We start from the raw sequence: 17,693 nt of genomic DNA on the forward strand, positions 1-17,693 counted from the left end.
CTGGTGCTGGCATAGTTTATGTCCTCAGTTCTCTGAAGAAAGTTGTGTCTTCAAGCTCTCGTCAGGAAACAGAGTAGCATTGGCTCTAAATCTCTTCACATGCCAAATATGTCATCTGGGGGACCTCTGCTCACTATTACGTGTGGCATCACTGTCACTGTGTTATTTCAGTGAATCTTCTTTTATTAATTGAAAAAGGGGCCTTGGGTGGACAATCAACCCCCCTGCCAACAGAATGGCACATTGGAAAGCTTACCATGAAGGTCTATTCTAGCCAAGAAGGGGCCATCCATGCACAGGTTAATGCCTGTTGCTGCCAGGGCAAGGCAAGGGGATTATGTGTTTTATTCCCAAATTCTGAAGACCAGGGTTTGATTCCCAGCTTGGCCATGAAACCCACTGGGTAACCTTGGGCAAGTGACACGCTCTCAGCCTCAGGGTAAGGCAATGGCAAACATCCTCTGAATAAATCTTGCCAAGAAAACCCCATGTTAGGGTTACCATGAGTAAGAAATGACTTGAAGCCACACAACAACGTAACAAAAACAGGAAAATAAAAACACAAAAGGAGGAAAAATAATCACATTAGTCATAACATTCTATAAGAGCAGACCAAATGTCCAAATATTTGTAAATTTCTTCTATACATCTTTCTTTCAAATGTTGCAAGCATTGTTAAATCTACTGGATCACAGGTGGACAAAAGTTGTCTTTCCAGTAATGAAGTATCAATCTTTTAGCAGTCAAAATGCTGTGAAAAATTAATGCAAGATAACAGATATACCCGATGGTATGTAAAAAGATGAGAGCCAGCTTGATCTAGTGGTTTGAACACTGGACTATGACTGGAAACCAGGGTTCAAATCCCAGCTCAGCCATGGGATGATTCACTTGGATGATTCTGGGCAAGTCACACTCTCAGCCCCAGAGGAACAAACCTTGTCAAGAGAAAAACCTGTGATAGGTTCACTTTACGTTCCCCCTAAGTTGGAAACGACTTGAAGGTACACAACATGTAAGAAGGTCTGGAAGGCTGAAACCTCCCTCTTTGATAGAAATTTGCATCCTTTTAATTGAAACTCCAGGAGATGACTCCCCTCCCCAAATCTAAACAAAGAATTTAGTTTTAGGAATTACTTGCAAGGTATAAGTAGAGGAATTCCACAGATAATATAAACAATTCTAGGTATAACAGTAATTTTAATCATGGTTACCTTATCCCACAGAATCATCTTTAAGCCTTTTGTCTCTCTAAATCTTGTGCAATATCTTTTATCAGCTTACTTATATCAAAATTAATCATTTGAGATAAATCCCTAGGGATAATTATACCCCCCAAAATAATAGAATTTAGGCAATATTGAAATTGCTAGGAGTGAGCTAATGAAGTAAGGGCTTTGTTTTTAAGGAAGCAAAAGAAGAAAGGGAACAAAGAGAACAAAAACAGCCAAGAGGCAAGGTGAAAGAACTGAGGAGGAGCAAGGGATTGAAGAGGATCCTTCCCCATGAGAGCAGTTAACCCCATGCATGGACAGCTCCTTCTTTGTTGGCTGAGAACTGCTGTTCATGAGTGGAAAAAACTTCTGTTACATCAGAGTTCCCTCCAGCTAGTGGATCTATGTGTCAGGATTGCACTGTAACACATCAGCTCTTGTTCTATGTTACCATTAAGAATTCTTAATTACACTGTTTATAACAAAGCTTTTAAAATACCTAGGAAAACTAATCAAACCCTAATGTAAATATAATTTATTGATACAGAAACATATGTATTTTCAAGTTGTACAGACCTCATCAAGGATGGAGGAATTATAGTGAACTCAAAACATATTTTGTAATTACCACAATTATAAATATTTGACATCATTTAGTTTTCTGTCCAGCTGAGCATCTCACTTTTCTTTTCTGTCCAATGAAGGGTATGAAAGGAAGCATATAGTGCCTTGCAAAAGTATTATCCCCTTGGACTTTTTCACATTTTGTTGTGTTATAATCTGGAATTGAAACCAATTTAATTGACATTGTTACCACTTGAGGTACCAAAGATACTCAACTGTGCTGATGCAAAGTACTTTTACTGTGACTCCAAAGTAAAAAAAAATTGCCACCTGCTGTTCCGTTTTTTTCTCCCCTTTTATTCTGACATGCATCAGTATGTGCTGATGCTATCCACTGCCTCTAGAATTCATATCATTACTTGAACGAAGTCTACTTATGTGTAGTTGGTGTCACGTGATCTCAGTATATGCCACATGATCTCAGAATAAAAACCAAATTGATGGAGAAGATATCTATTTTGTTTTTGTTTTGTATATATAATCATGTTGATCCCAACTTAAGGGTCCAAAACACACTGCTTGAGACCATTTTAACTGCCCTGGCTCAGTGCTAGGGAATCCTGAGAATTGTAGTTTATTGTGGCACCAGAGCTCTCAGACAGAGGCGGCTAAATGTCTCACAAAACTACAGTTCCCAGAATTCCCCAGCACTGAGCCAGGGCAGTTAATGCGGTCTGAAACTGGATTTTTTCTGCATTGTCTTTTGGACCATTGTTACCCTATTAAAGAGTTTTCTCAGCAAGATTTATTTAGACGTTTTCCATTGCCTTCCTTTGAATATGAATCACGTCATTTGGTATTCCCTAACAGACTCCCTTCCAAATACTAAGCAAGCCTGATCCTGCTTAGCAAATGAAATCAGACTGCACCTTGTGCCTCCAGAGTATTTATTCTTTGTTAAACAAACTGCAAAATAAAGACAAGGAGCTATCCAAAGCTATCCCCCTGCCCTCCTTCCTTACCTGCTTCCTTCCTTCCTCTCCACCCCAACTTGGTTTTGGGAGTGGAGAGTGGCTTCCAGGCAGCCAGGGCCAGGGGCTTGAGCCTCAGAACCCTGGCCGCAGGCCTAGCACCTGCAATGGAGCCTCTGGGCCCTAAGACCCAAGCCCTGGCCCCAGCTCCCTCCAGCCAATGGGGCTTCGAGGGAGCTGGGACCAGGACCAGGGGTTGGGTCTCGGGGTGGGTGCTAGGCCTCAGGCTGGGGCTCCACGACTCAAGCCTCAGCCCCGCCTGACTGGGAGCCAGATTCAGCCCCCAAATCCACACAGGGGCAGAGAGGGAGGAAGGAAGGTAGCAGGTAAAGAAGGATGACGCAAGGAGAGGGGAGGGAGGGAGGGAGGCCCTGAGGGACTTCTGTCCCCAATGGCAGCGCAGCTGCGTCCGTGCCGCCATTGGGGACAATATGGGCTTGCCATCCGCGGATGCTCAAATCCAAGGATGGCAAGTCTACAGATAAGGGGGGCCCACTGTATATAGTACAGAGCCAATTATCCTGTCAATGTCCAAGGTTCATTCTAACTAAGCATCTGTGGCAATACTTGAAAGTTGCTGTTCAACAATTATCCCCTTTCAGTCTGAGAAAGCTGGAGCTATTTTGTTAATAATGGGGGGAAACTTCTGGATTTAGATGCAGAAGGGTGACAGAAAGTTACCCAATAAGACTTGTTGCTGTAATTGCTAACAAAGTTCCTTCTACTAATTCTTAACTTAGAGGGATGAATACTTCGACAAGCAAAAGTACCAATTTGTTTTTGTTCATTTAAAAGTTGAGGAGGAGATACTTCTGGAAGGTACTGTAATTTTACATTAACCATGAATTAAAGAAATACTTGTTGTCACCTTATCTAGTTTTGTCTTCCTACTAATAACACAACAAGACACTTCAGAATTATACAAAATATGACCCCTATGCAAGTTTTATTCACTTCAGGAAAATAACCTGAAGTGCATAAACTAAAAGGAAGAATAATGAAATGTATTGAAAAGGTACATCTTATGTGTTTTAAACAGTAAAACCTATCAATGCAAAAAAGTGGAACTAAAGATCCCACAACATGATGATGGTAATTCACATTTTAAATTAGGAATCACAGATAGGACAAAAATTGAGTACTTACAAGATAGTATCTTGACATTCACAAGAAGGTTTGCATTTAGGATGAATGTTAGTGAATTAGATTCTTCAAGCAGTGAGGTGACTTGCTCTTGAGAAGGATGTTCTTCCACTAATGAGTCTAAATATACATTATATATTTATATATTATATATATTTAAATGGTTAAATTCAATAGCAAGTAACATTTTCTTATTAGCAGTAAAAAAAACAATTGTGAGGTATTTTTTCTGGTGATCAGAATTATAGTCCCAACTGCAGCCCTCTCCATTAGCTAAAAAAGTATTCAGGAGTATTTTAATAGCCAGTTGAGCAACCTTTGAAGGTGCATGAGGGTCTATAGGAAAGGAACTGTCATATCAACTTATTCCAAAAGAGGTTTTGCCACTGGAAACACCCTACCTGATAAGACACCTGATGTTTACCACCATTGAAGAATGATCAAAACTATTATAGTAAGTGGTTTTACTCAGAAGAATGTGTGTGTGTGTGTGTGTGTATACACATATACACAAACACACATATCCATATATATAATAACTGATATTTTATCAGTATATTTTAATCTGTATTTGTAAAAATAGTTTATAAGCCATCTTGAGTCCAAATATTGTGAAATGGACAGATCTTCTCTTGGCTTTACTTCAGGAAGGACTCATCTGTGCTTTCTACAAGCATGTTGATGATGTTGGATGTACCCTTCGAGCCTGTGCAATGGATTTTTCTGGTGGAGTGCAGCGTGCACAGAACTGGCCTCACCCTTTAAACCAAAGGTTCGACTGCTGAGGCCTTGACAAGCATGTACAGTGGCAGCAAGATCCTCAGGTCATAGGTTTGATTAGAGTTTCCTTCTCTTAGATGGTTGACCTTACAGGGTTAGACGAGCACCATCTGCCCGGGTTTGGGATTAGAGTTTTCCTTCTCCTAGGATGGTTGCCATAAGGCTAGAGAGCCCATCCTGCCCTTTGGCGCTCTTGGTCAGACCCTTCGGTTGTAACGTCGCTGGCATGGGAGGCCCTACCGGTGGCTATTATACCACCTCCAGCATAGCTCACAACTTCATTAGGGTATGCAAGCCTCTCCCCCACACAGTCAGAGCATAGCTGGAGGGGAATAGGAGGCCAGAAGATGACAGTTAAGGAGGGAGGAGCTTCTTTCTTCAGGCTAGCCCTGATGGAGCTAGGTCTGCCTGATCACCCCCTCAGGCCAGAAGAGGGAGGGAGGAGCCTCTTCCTTCAGACTAGCCCTGGTGGAGCCGGGTCTGCGTGATCACCCCCTCAGGCCAGAAGATGACAGTTAAGTTAATTATTCCATGTAATACATCTTTGGCTATCTATTATACCACATTCAATATATAAAATGGAAATTTGTCATAAGGAAATTCTAGTTACAGTGAGCATACCTGGATTTCCTGCCTGGGTATAAGAAACGTACCTTTGCCTTTTTCTCCTCTGGAAAGCAGAAGAGGTGGCAATCCATTACCCTCAGGAATGAGGCTGACTTCCTTGCTAACACAGTTTTCAATACCACAAAGCATCTGATATTCTAATGAACTGACAAGTGCATCATTAGATTCGTTAACTGTGGCAGGAACTAGATGCTTTGGTGGTTCTACAACAGTGGGAAGTTCAGCAACAGCTGTAATCACACTGTCAAAATCATGTGGCAGTTCAGGTTCTTCCTTAGTGGGCAATATGTCTTCTTCTGGAAGAACTGAAGTGGGACAACACAAGATCTCAGTTCGTCCAGCAATACATGTTTCATCTTTTGGCATTTTGTCAGATGCACGGAGTTTGTCATTTGTTGGACTTTCAACCTACGATAGAAGTTCAATTAGATTTGACATTCATATGGGCACAATAGTATGAAATATGTATAATCATTTCTAATATATGTTTGCTTTGAGAAGAATTTTGCCCTGAGGGGGAGTATAACAATATTTTATATAAATAAAGCGGGGGGGGGGGGGGACGGGACTCCAAGAACAGGCAACTTTGTGCACTGTTACATAGCAACACAGTAATGAATGGGTTTTCTTTTTCCAAATGAAACAAAAGGGTGTCTGTTATCTATCCTGATTAGCTGGGGCTCTTCAGTTCACTCAGTTTTTTAAACCATTCTTCACCCTACCTACAGTGCAACATAGTGAGGTAGAGTTTTGAAAATGGGCTGGAGAGACTTAGGCCCAGTACAGACTGCCACTTTGTGGTGGCCTGGGGACAAAATTAGGGCTGGGGAGCTCAGAGTGTCCACACGCTCGGTGTTCTCCCGGTGCCATTTTGGGTGCGCACACATTGAGACACCACGCACACCGATGATGTGTCTTGTGCACTGCTTCTAAATGGCACAGTGCACAAGAGATGTCAGCTGCACCGCTCCAGGGCGCGAATGGTGCTCTGGCAGCTGTGCGGAAAGGAGCTTTTTGGGGCGGATTGTTGCCGTGCCCATGTGGTTGCCATGGCAATGATCTGGGGCAGAAAGAGGCGGTGTTTCACCATCCCTTCCCTACCGTCTGTACTGGGCCTTAGGTTCAGATCCCACTCAGCTATAAACCCAATTTGAAAGGTTGGAGGGGAACCACCTCCAGAATAGATCGATCGATCGATCAATAGATAGATAAGACAGACAGACAGACAGAAAGGAAGTGCATTTATACAGCTATGTTTCAACTCTGAATGTAATTGGGGGGAAATTAATCATAAAAGAAAACAAAAACAACATGAATTTGAAAACTAAACAAGAATGTATGGCATGTCAACCAAATGAATGAAACAGAAGCAACTTATTGATATTTTTGAAACCACAGACTAAGATGTCAAACAGGAATTATCGATTACACTGTCTATTCTCATGTCCATACTAACAGTCCAGTCCCTAAGAAAGGCCACAAGTGACAAATCATCCCCTTGCACTGGCACACAATCTGCTACCCTCTTAACTGCATTGGTGTTGCACAGGACACTCAAACAGGTCAGAAGAAATTAACATTATACTAAGTTTTACTACAAAATGAGGGTTAAAAGGGTATGTCAAGCAACAAGTGAAAATGTGTGAGTGAATAAAAGTAGTTGTCTCTGCAATGATTCAGCCGAAATAACAGAAGCATGCTTGTCTTAGGGCCAGCACCCTCAGCTGGTACTATGAACAGATGCAAAAAGAATACCTGGAACAGATTCTAGTCATCTATGAACTAACAATCTGTAAGGGATCATGCAGGTTCAAACCATGGATTTAGATAAAATTGGAGACATCTCTATTTACCCAATTATAAAGGGATAACATATTATGGTGCAATTTCAACATAGATAATCAACTATTGGAAAAGTAGGGCTTACAGGATATGGTTCCTGTGAGGATCTTCTGACTCCAGATGACAATTTTGTTGTGTCTGCAACTTCTCCATTTGGCAAAATACCATCAGCAAACCAAACTCTTCTCTGTTCTTTGGGACAGACCCCTACAAGAAGAGAATGAAAACAAGACAAGCAAAAATACCCCAAGGTATCAATTACTTAATTTCTCCAATACAAAATTGCTCCTGACTTCCACGTCATTCCTATCATATTCTTTCTTGTATCACACAATAACATACAGTTTTCCCACCACTAGCCACACCACCAGTAGCAGTACGTTCTAAAATCCATGTCATTGCTCAGAGACTTTGGTGGACATAATCCCATGAACGTTCTACTATTTCTGTACTACACCTCACCGAAATACAGAATTTATTCATATAGTAAAACTAACTATTGTTATACAAAACATATACCAAGATTTAAGTGGGTCTTTAAATAAAGGCATTTTGCACAGGGGCTACTAGCCTCAAATTGAGTCTAGAGAAGCTTCCTTTCCACCTGAACTCTGAAAACTTTGGTCCAAAACACACTGCAGAAATAATCCAGTCTGAGGCTGCTTTAACTGCCCTGGCTCAGTGCTAGTGAATCTTGGGAATTGTAGTTGATTGTGGCACCAGAGCTCTCTGACAGGGAAGGGTTAAATGTCTCGCAAAACTACAGTTTCCAGGATTCCCTAGCATTGAGCCAGGGTAATTAAAGTGGTCTCAAACTGGATTATTTCTGCAGTGTGTTATGGACCTATGTCCTAGAAGTATTGAATTACAGTTGGCCTTCCTTATCCACAGATTTTTTATCGACTGATTCAAGGATCCACAGACTGAAAATACTCAAAAAAATATAAATTTCAAATAGCAAACCTTGATTGTCCATTTTATATAGAAGACCCCATTTTGCTATGTCATTATATTTAATGGGACTTGAGCATCCATAGATTTTGTTATCCACGGGGGGTCCTAGAATCAAATCTCAGTGGATATCAAGGACCCACTGTATTCCTCCAAAGGTTTCATGAAATTTTAGTGAAAGCAAGTTTCTTTGCCCTACATTTTCCCCATGTATAGGCCAAATGCTGCTGTTCAGGTTATATCATGGCATTGGCAAGGTAAAGTTAATCTACGACATCAGCCAAGGCACAACTCTAAATATAAAATAACTACAAAAATCCCAAATTTTCTAATACAGAAGATAAACATAAGTGCATGTTTGTCTATCGACCTGCCTATTCAGGTTACACTGTAATGTACAACAATAAAAGCTCTGGTGACCACAAAGGCATACCAAAGAGACCTCTAAATAGTGAACAAGTTCATGACAAAACCTTCATGGGATAGAAAAATCGCATCTATTTCAGTCCTATACCTACAGCTACCTATACCTATACCTACCTATAATCATATTACAGGTATCATTGTCACAACAGCACTGCTAGGGAAAAAAGTCAATTTTTGTCCACCTATTCCAAATACACGATGAAGGAAGGAAATGTTAAACAAAACAGAAATACTCCATGGAAGGACTAGGTTCCTATCCAACATAACAAATGAATACCTCATGCAAGTTTGTTGTGCTTGTTGTATTACAATGGCATTGTATAAAAAAGGGCCCTTAAAATAAATTTAGTTTCACTTAATTCTCTTAATGCATTTTTGGCTTCCCATCACCATTTGGGCATTTAAATACAGAAGTGGCCAAAAAATAGAAGGAGAATTAGGTGTACCAGATGTCTGGACTGCCTGCAAAGGTGGAACAGTTGGATATTCAGAGACAGCAGAATGAGGCACAGGACCAGTTGGGCTCATCATTCTTTCCAATGCCTGTGCTAACAAACAAAGTAAAAGAGTTTAAGTGTCATATCTCTGGGACATATATCCTGTCTCCCACCAACCTCACTTTCTTACTTGCATGGTGTTTCCAAAGTTATTTATATCCCTAGAAGATTGATGGTGAGTTTAGGACAGATCACGGCTGGCTTTATTTTAAATACCATTGCCATTTAAGAAAAATATTTCTGATCAACTAAAAAGATGCTCTGAACATCTCAATACATTTTATTCCAATTTAGTTATTCATAACTACTACTAGTAAAACCTTATAAAGATTATAAAAATCCTATGTAATGAACACCTAACTGCAATACTGATCTTCAGCATTTAAAAATAAAGCCAGTATACTTCTTATTTTTAACATTTAAGTAATAATTTACAACAAAAAAGTACATTCCTATCCGGCTTTCCTGCTATAACCAAACTCAAGGCAGCATATATGCTACAGCTTGAGTCTCCTTTATCTGTAATTTCACAGTTTGAAATATTACAAAATCCTTTTCCCCCCCATGGGTGGCTGGGATAGTGATACCTTTGCTTTCTAACTGTTCAGAGTACATACACTTTGTTTCATGCACAAAATTATTTAAAATATTATGTGTAAAATTACCTTCAGGCTATGTGTATTAGATATACACAAAACATAAAAGAATGTCACATTCAGACTTGGGTCTCATCTCCAAGATGTCATTATGTATATGCAAACATTCCAAAATCCAAAATAGAAAACATTTCTGGTTTAGCGCTGAGGGGCCGGGGGCATGAACCCCAAGGACACCCCTTTTCTGGGCATTTTGCCGCTTCTCCGTGACCCAGAAAAACGCGTGATTGGGGCCACAGGGCTGCTGGTGAGAAATTAGTTAGAACAGTGATTCTCAAATAATGGGGCGGAACCCCTGGGGGGTGCAAAAGTTGCTCAAGGGGGCATTAAGACTTGGAGGCTCTGATCCCTCCTCCTCCTCCCAAACATTTTAATGTGTAAAATGTACACATGTGTTGAGTTAAATATTTACTTAAGTAAAACTGTTCTAATTTGAACAATGTTGTTTTCTTATAAAATGTTAAAATATGGATATACATGAAAATGAAAACACACATGCTAAATAAACAAAATATTTTCATTCATATGCTATATTGGGTGGTGGGAGTGCACCGTCCATATGTAGAAGTAAAGAGGGGTCCCAAGGGTAAAAAGTGCCACTGCCTTAAAAAAATTGTTAGCTAGTACCAGGATAAGAATACTTAACTAGATGGATGTCTGTACCTTTATTTATCTCTGATAAAGCATAATGTTACATTCTACTGGTCATTACAGGCAAGATGAGTAATCATGTTTAATATTTTTAAATGTTATTTTTTTAAACAAAACATACGCAAACTATTGTTTCCTATTGCCTAAAAAGATTTTCATATGTAAATTCATGCTTCATACTATAATTTACAAAGGAAATATTGGTTATATTGGAAATACTTGTTCCAACATCCAAAAAACATTCTAGTTACCTTTTGTTTCTTCTACTTCTTGCCAACTAATTTTTTTTTACCTTTGTTAATGGACTCATGACAGCTTATACAGACTCTTGCTTCTTTATCCAAATACTGGAGTTTGCATTTTCGATTGCAACATGAAGCACAAAAGACCTAGATTAATGGAGAAGCTAAATTAAGTTTTTAGAATGAGAGGTCAAAATCATATCTTATTAAAATTGAAAGGCAAAAACAAGTGGATAAATTAATATTTACACAGACATCTTTATAGTTTGAATATCAGATTTTGCAAAGTACCTTTATGCAATATGCATAGTTCATGATAACTTAACTCTACAGCATAACACTAATTGAAGTATGAATATAAAAAAATCTTAAATTTATATTGAATGCACTGCTTGCTTTTGTGTACCTCCTTTCTGATTTATGGTGACACTAAGGTGAATCTATCATGGGGTTTTCTGGGGCCGAATGTATAACTCACCCAAGATCACTCAGTGGGCTTCCATGGCAAAATGGGGAATTGAATTCTGATCTCCAGAGCTGTAGTCCAGTATTCAAGCTACTATACCACCGCCTCTTGTTAAACACATTACACTCTTTGTTACTAATAAACCTGACCTTTTTTAAGGAAGGAAGGAAAAAAACCCAGCAGGAAAAAACAGAAACTCAAGTGTTGTTGCCTTGTTTCAGTCTCCGAACTAGTCTCAATCATTGTGATATATCATATTCAGTGGTGGACAATGACTAAATCACCTGGGTTCAAATTTCCATTTAGCCATGAAAGCTCACAAGGTGACCTTTGATCAGCCATAATTTCCAGACTAAACACAGAAAGCTGTGGAGATACTGTAGTAGCCAACCTGAGCCACCTGGTGGATATGATGATACCTACAGTAAGTTACATTGTATTTGATATTGTATTGTACTATGTCAGATAGTAAGTCTGAATGGAAGAATGCATAAAAATTGAGCGAAAGTCATAGAAAATTTGTGAGCCTGTATGGTATAGCAGTTTGAGTGTTGCACTATGGCTCTGGAGACCAGGCTTCCATTCCCACTCAGTCATGAAGCCTACTGGGTGACCTTGGGCAAGTTACATGCTCTCTGCCTTTGGGGAAGGCAATGTCAAACCCCCTCTGAACAAATCTTGGCAAGAAAACCCCATGATAAGTTCACCTTAGGGTTGCCATAAGTCAGAAATGACTTGAAGACCCATAACACACACAGAGACACAGCAAATTTGCATATACAGTAGATGATGACTAGTAGATAAGAGTAAGAGTGGGAAGCACTGTAATAATGACATGAGGAAAGTGAGGAGGATAAGAATCAGGCACAATTAAGGTTTAGATGATGGGGGGGGGGGGGGCAAAGTGCGTGGCCCTCAGAGCCATTCTTATAGTTTTCAGGGCTCCCCCCATTTGGGGGAGGCTACTTCCTATTTGAAAGAAGGTTTCTCTGGGACCTAAAATGGCCCAGGGGTGCAAAAATATTGTTGTTGTTGTTATTATTAGTGTTATTGTTATATTTATTTGTATCCTGATCTTTTCTCAGGACTGGGACTCAAAAACATGACCAAAAATGCCTTCTATAAACCCTACAGGGCAATGAAGGACATTTGGGAACATTTGTTTTGTTTTTGCAGTGGGGTGTGTCCTCGATTTCCTGGGGGGTGGGGTAATGCAGCCCCCTAGCCTCCCAAATTTACCCATCCCTGATGTAGATGAAGATAGAGGGGAAGAGTCTGAGAGCTAAAGATTGTGCCTCTGTAAGGGTGGATTGTGTATTGCAAAAAGATTAATTGGTTTAATAATCACTTAAATAAAATTAAACATCATAAAAATATTAAATGATACTAAGTAAATTTATATTAATAGTTCGATATACTCACACCTACCAAATGGCTGCCTACAACACCAGTGTTCTAACAAGGTTAAAGCCTAAAAGTCAAAAAGACCAGCATTTATAAAAAGAACATCCTTATACAGATCTGAGATGAATCAGATCCAGATGGCAACACAACCATAGAAAGACTGTGGAGTTGTTGATGTGAGTTTGTTGCAAGTGGCAGTTAGAAGTAGGGTCACCACAATGGGATCATCAAGGTAGAAAGAAGAATACATTTTTAAACAACTTTTTAAAAATTCTTCCTTTCCATCTTCTTTCCTGGAAGTTGGCCAAAGGCAGACAGCAAGGCTATGTTTCTACAAATATTACTGCCTGGAGCAGGTACAGACTAGGGATACCTAGACAATCCTCAACTTTCTAGGGCAGGATATGGGGAACGATGCACAGCAGGTTCCTATCCAGCTAACCATCTTTCCTCCAAGCAATCTTCCCCTCAGTGCTATGTCCTCCTCCCACAAATCACTTTTTAGCTGGAGCCAAAGCAAGCTGTCAGATCAGGGAAAAAGAAACTATGGACTTGGTCCTTCTTCAGCTAAGTCATTTGATGTCTGTGCCCGAAAGGTGGGGGGGTCCCCTTTTCACTCAGTACAGAAGCCAGACCAGGTGCTTATAAAAACAGCTGGGTGATGGATAAGGACATAGGATGATAAGCAATAGAATTTTTAATATCTCTTCCCCCCATTTACCCCCACATCTCTATTGTGCAACAGATAACATTTGCACCATATACTGCTAGGATTCAGCCCTGAAACTCTATCTTCACAAAATGTGATCCTGGATCTCTCTCTCTCTCTCTCTCTCTCACACACACACACACAAATTCCTTATTCTGTTTTAGGGATTATTTTGAATCAGAGCTTAACTAGGCTCAGTTTCTACAAATATTACTGCCTGGAGCAAGTACAGAGTGCCCACTCATTATCAAATTCCACACCACCTTTCATATACCTACAATTTCAGCATAGGAAATGATTTCTAGGTCTAAGAAAAAGGTTAAAATGGATAGAAGATGTCTCTAGCCTACAGATTATGAAGAAAGTTGTTATATGTAGGAATATAAACATACTAAAGAGATATACAATAAAGGTCATATGTAAGAATTGTTTAATTATGAACTAAGTGGAGGTACAGAGGTATACAAAATGCAACAAAGGATATCAGGGAAACTATAAACATAGAAAAAAAAAGTTTTAGCTGATAAAGGGAGAAAGTTTGATATAGATGAACAAGAGTGAGATTTATGGATGTATGTGATGAACTGCTAAGATGTATTGTTCTATATGTTTTTTAATGACTGAGATTTCCTGCATGGCAGGGGATTGGATTGGATGGCCCTTGTGGTCTCTTCCAACTTTATGATTCTATAGAAACTCCACTAAAGAAAAAAAATAAGAAAAAGGTTAAAATGCAGGATTAAACCACAGTACTCTTCATTTTTAGATCTCCGGTCCATTTTGATACAGTTGGAAAAAAGTTTCCTCTCTTTAGCATCCATGGTCTTCCTGGATTTTCCAAAGAGAAACTAAAAAATGAAAACCAATTTACACTTTTTTATGCAGGGTAGACTATCCTGCACTTGGAGAAACATGGCCCTCCCTCCACTCCCATAACAACCTGGAGGCCTAGTTTCAAAAAGACACTAGTCAGTAACTTTTATATTTGATAATCATTCCACTATCCTCTTCACAAGATTGTATGGAAATCTTAATTATTATCTACTACACAGATTAAGTCCCTTTCCTTCTAGAATCAACATAACATTTCATCAGTAATTAAAGAGCTGAAGAATTTCATCACATGGATAGTGTTTTGAATAAGCAGATACTTAATTATATTTATTGTTGCTTGTTTATATGTGAAGTAAAACCAAATAAACCAAAATCAAATAAAACCAATTTCAAGTGGAGAAAGGAATTCTGGAAAAAAGGAAGTTTACATTTTAAAAGTTTTTTTTAATGCATCTTTCCAGTGAAGATTATATACACAATCCCCACATAATATAACACTAGTATAGATATTTTTAAAAATAATTTCTATTACTTACTTTTCCACAAGCACGACAGTGGTGTCTTCTTCTTGTAAATGTGAATTTGGCTTGACAATGCATGCAATTCGGTGCTTCTGAGTCAGGAATCCAGGATGGCTGCTTCTGCCCAAGGACTACAGCTTGTTCTACTGCTGTAACCGGTTCTGAGATCACAGATAAGACACTACTTCCTTCGTCTTCTAAGCAGCTTTGTGTATCAGTATTGTTACATCTATTGCTTGAATCAAGACAAATTTTAGCATCTGAGAAAGAGGTATTTGGAACTGTGGAATTTAACACCTGGGATTCATTCCCAAGTGTATTTGGACTACTAAACTCAGAACTGAAGTTAGCTTTTGGTGGATGGTTTAACAACTGCTTTGGCCTTGCACCTCTACTGTGTGCCATCAGTTGGTCTGAAACTTCACTTCCAGTTTCACTTACATGCTCTGCAGTCTCTTTGGATTTTTCCATTGTGTTCTTTTGTCCACACTTTAAATTTTTCCACTGTGGACTTTTTTCTGCCAGAATACCTAAAGTAGATTCAGAACTGGATAATATATAGTTGTTATCAGTACAAGCTTCTATCTTGCAAATTTCTGCTTGCAAATTATTGCTGCCAATGTTCATTTTGTCCATATCTATTAAATTATCATTAATGACATCAGATTGCAATAATCCATCATCAGTATCCTCTTTAAGGGGCTTTGAATGCTCTGTTTCACGGCAATGCTCAGACAAAAAGGCATCAAGTTCAGCATCACTTACTAGTATATCACCTCCAATAATGTCTTCTTCTATCGCTAGATCAACTAAACTTCTGCCTTCAATGTCAGTGGACAGAACACTGCTGCATTTTTCAGTATTTGCAGGTGGAGAACTGCAAGTGGCAACAGAGTTTGGGTGCTGGAAAGGCTGACATTCACTAATAATTTTATCAAAACCTTCCTTCTCTCTATCTGTATAAGAATGTATTCCTGGCCAGCACTGTCTCGTTTCCTTTTGATTCTTATCCTGTTCAGGTGGTTCTGTTCTATAAGGCAATTCTCCTTCAGAAAGGACATTTTTATGACTTTCTGTTTGCATAGTTATATCACTAAAGACTGCTGTTGCTTCATCCTGAGCAGTCCTTCCATCAGTGTCATCATTTGTAACTAATGACCCACATATAGAAACAGCAAGTGGAAGACAGGACAGTGATGTCTGTATGTCTTCAGAGTTCTCTGGTGTTGAAACCATGTTTAAAGTTGTATTGGTATTCTGTTCTGGACTGCAACATTTTTCTGCAGTGCTATGGGTTTGATCTAACCCTGGCACATTCTCAGTTTGAAGTGATGAGTCACATAAATTCTCTTCTTTAGATAATAACAAACTGTTTTCACTTGACTGATACATCTTTGGTAAGTTAGAAATTAAAGATTCAATCATATTCTCTTCTGAAGTAGCCAGTTTGCCATTATGCTCTTGTGTCATTTGATTCTTTGCACTATTTTCATCCTCTAATGGCTCACAAGGCAGTTTTTCAAATGTTAGTTCATCTTTGGAACTATGTATAGTTGAAGATATTTGAGTTATTAAAGCTGGGATTATAACCTGTTCTGTCTGGCCAGATACTTCACTGTCATTCCACATTTCTGTCTTTTCTTGAACCTCTCCAGATTCTATCATATTTGCTTGAGAAGGTCTGTTTGTAGTTAGTACCAGTTCATCTTGTTTTTCAGATGTATTACATTCTGCGCTGCACGGTGCTGTATTTCCATCAATATGTTGTGGCATACCAGAATCAGTAATAGAATTAGCAGACAGATTAGTAGCAGTGGCAGGTACTGATGCTAAATCAAAGCCAGTGAGAGAAAGGTTACCTTGGGAGTCATCTGGCTGCAAATTATGAATGCACTCCAAATTATTTTTTGCATGGCTCAAATTACCTGTGTCACTGACAAGGTCACAGACAGGTATACTGTATCGTCCCAGGCAAGAAGACTGATTTTTATCTGAAGAACCACCATCCACCATAGAAAGAAGATCTAACCCTGTGACATTTTTCTCATTCTGTTCAGAGTTCAGTTGCTCAAGGTTTGCCACATTTGCAGTCTGGGTAGACAATGACAGTTCATCTGATGTAGTACAACTAACCTTTTCTTGCACTTTTGGTTTCAAAACTTTTGGCTTTTGGTAATCTAACTCTGAAGAAAGTGAATGGTGCTTAGAATCATGTGGATTTGCGTTTTTGCTGTTTTCAGGTTCATCTAAATAAAAGATCAAACTTAAATTAGTTAGCTCCACACATCATACAAAAAGTCATCTATGTCTTCAATACACAAAGAACATTAGTTAATAAAATGCTAATTTTTGCCCACATTCTTCTCTTCTTTCAGTTTTGGATTGTAACTCTTTTGAGAGCAGGGGCACATTGATGTGGCATATGTAAATCTGTAAAGTACCATGGAATACCAATGCTATGCTGTACAGCAATAGATTTTATTTACTTTTGCAGCTTACAAACACAAAATTAGAGCATAAGGAATAAACGAACCTGTACTTTGTTCAAATTCATCAAGTAGCTTGTCTAAGTCGGAGACTGCTGCTCTGAAGTAACTGTCCATTCTAAAGTTTTAACTGCTATGAGTGTTCTTCTCTTGTGCCTATGCAAAACAATGCATTATATTAGGTGAGGCAAGCATATAGATCTAAAATGATTCAAGCAGAATAGAATAATTACAGAGCCGCTGTGGTGCAGTGTGTGAATGTTGGATTAGGACTCTGGAGACTCTGGATCTGTATTCTCTTCTTGTGGGACAGAGTGAAGAAGTACTAGTACTAACTATTTTCCAAATAGTTAGACTATTGTTAAACATATATTCTTGTGAAGATGGAAGTAAAGGAAAAAACAGTCCTGAAAATATACTATTTGGGACTACATTGCTTAAGAAATACTAAAGAGCAGTAGTAGTTTGATAAAACATATTCCTTTGTTGTCACTTGATTCACTGGAGAAAAGAGTGGAGTCAGAAAATTATTTCACAACATCTTCACTATTTACCATAAAGCAGGCATTTTCAACAGTTGGTCATCATGGCCCAGTATTGAGAGAATAAGGCAAGCTCAGTGGTTAGGTCCTACATAGTTTTGCCATGC

The 17,693-nt window shown here is 39.0% G+C and overlaps 1 protein-coding gene across 3 annotated transcripts in view; it reads right to left on the reverse strand.

Annotated features, from left to right (window-relative positions):
- Positions 1-17,693, reverse strand: part of ZFYVE16 (zinc finger FYVE-type containing 16) — a 42,211-nt gene that overhangs the window by 18,309 nt on the left and 6,209 nt on the right. For 2 of the 3 annotated variants that reach the window (XM_089493864.1, XM_089493862.1), the window contains exons 2-8: positions 17,092-17,200; positions 14,574-16,804; positions 10,675-10,771; positions 9,025-9,126; positions 7,287-7,408; positions 5,386-5,767; positions 3,956-4,072 (exon numbers count right to left, since the gene is read on the reverse strand). In XM_089493864.1, the coding sequence (XP_089349990.1) occupies positions 3,956-4,072; positions 5,386-5,767; positions 7,287-7,408; positions 9,025-9,126; positions 10,675-10,771; positions 14,574-16,804; positions 17,092-17,161 (3,121 nt within the window). In that variant the 5' untranslated portion in view covers positions 17,162-17,200. The remainder of the gene's footprint in view (positions 1-3,955; positions 4,073-5,385; positions 5,768-7,286; positions 7,409-9,024; positions 9,127-10,674; positions 10,772-14,573; positions 16,805-17,091; positions 17,201-17,693) is intronic. The other variant, XM_089493863.1, reaches the window with a different exon arrangement.

This window comes from Sceloporus occidentalis, unplaced genomic scaffold (genome assembly GCF_023333645.1).
Source record: "Sceloporus occidentalis isolate IW3139 unplaced genomic scaffold, rSceOcc1.0.p SCAF_1, whole genome shotgun sequence".
NCBI lineage: Eukaryota > Metazoa > Chordata > Lepidosauria > Squamata > Phrynosomatidae > Sceloporus > Sceloporus occidentalis.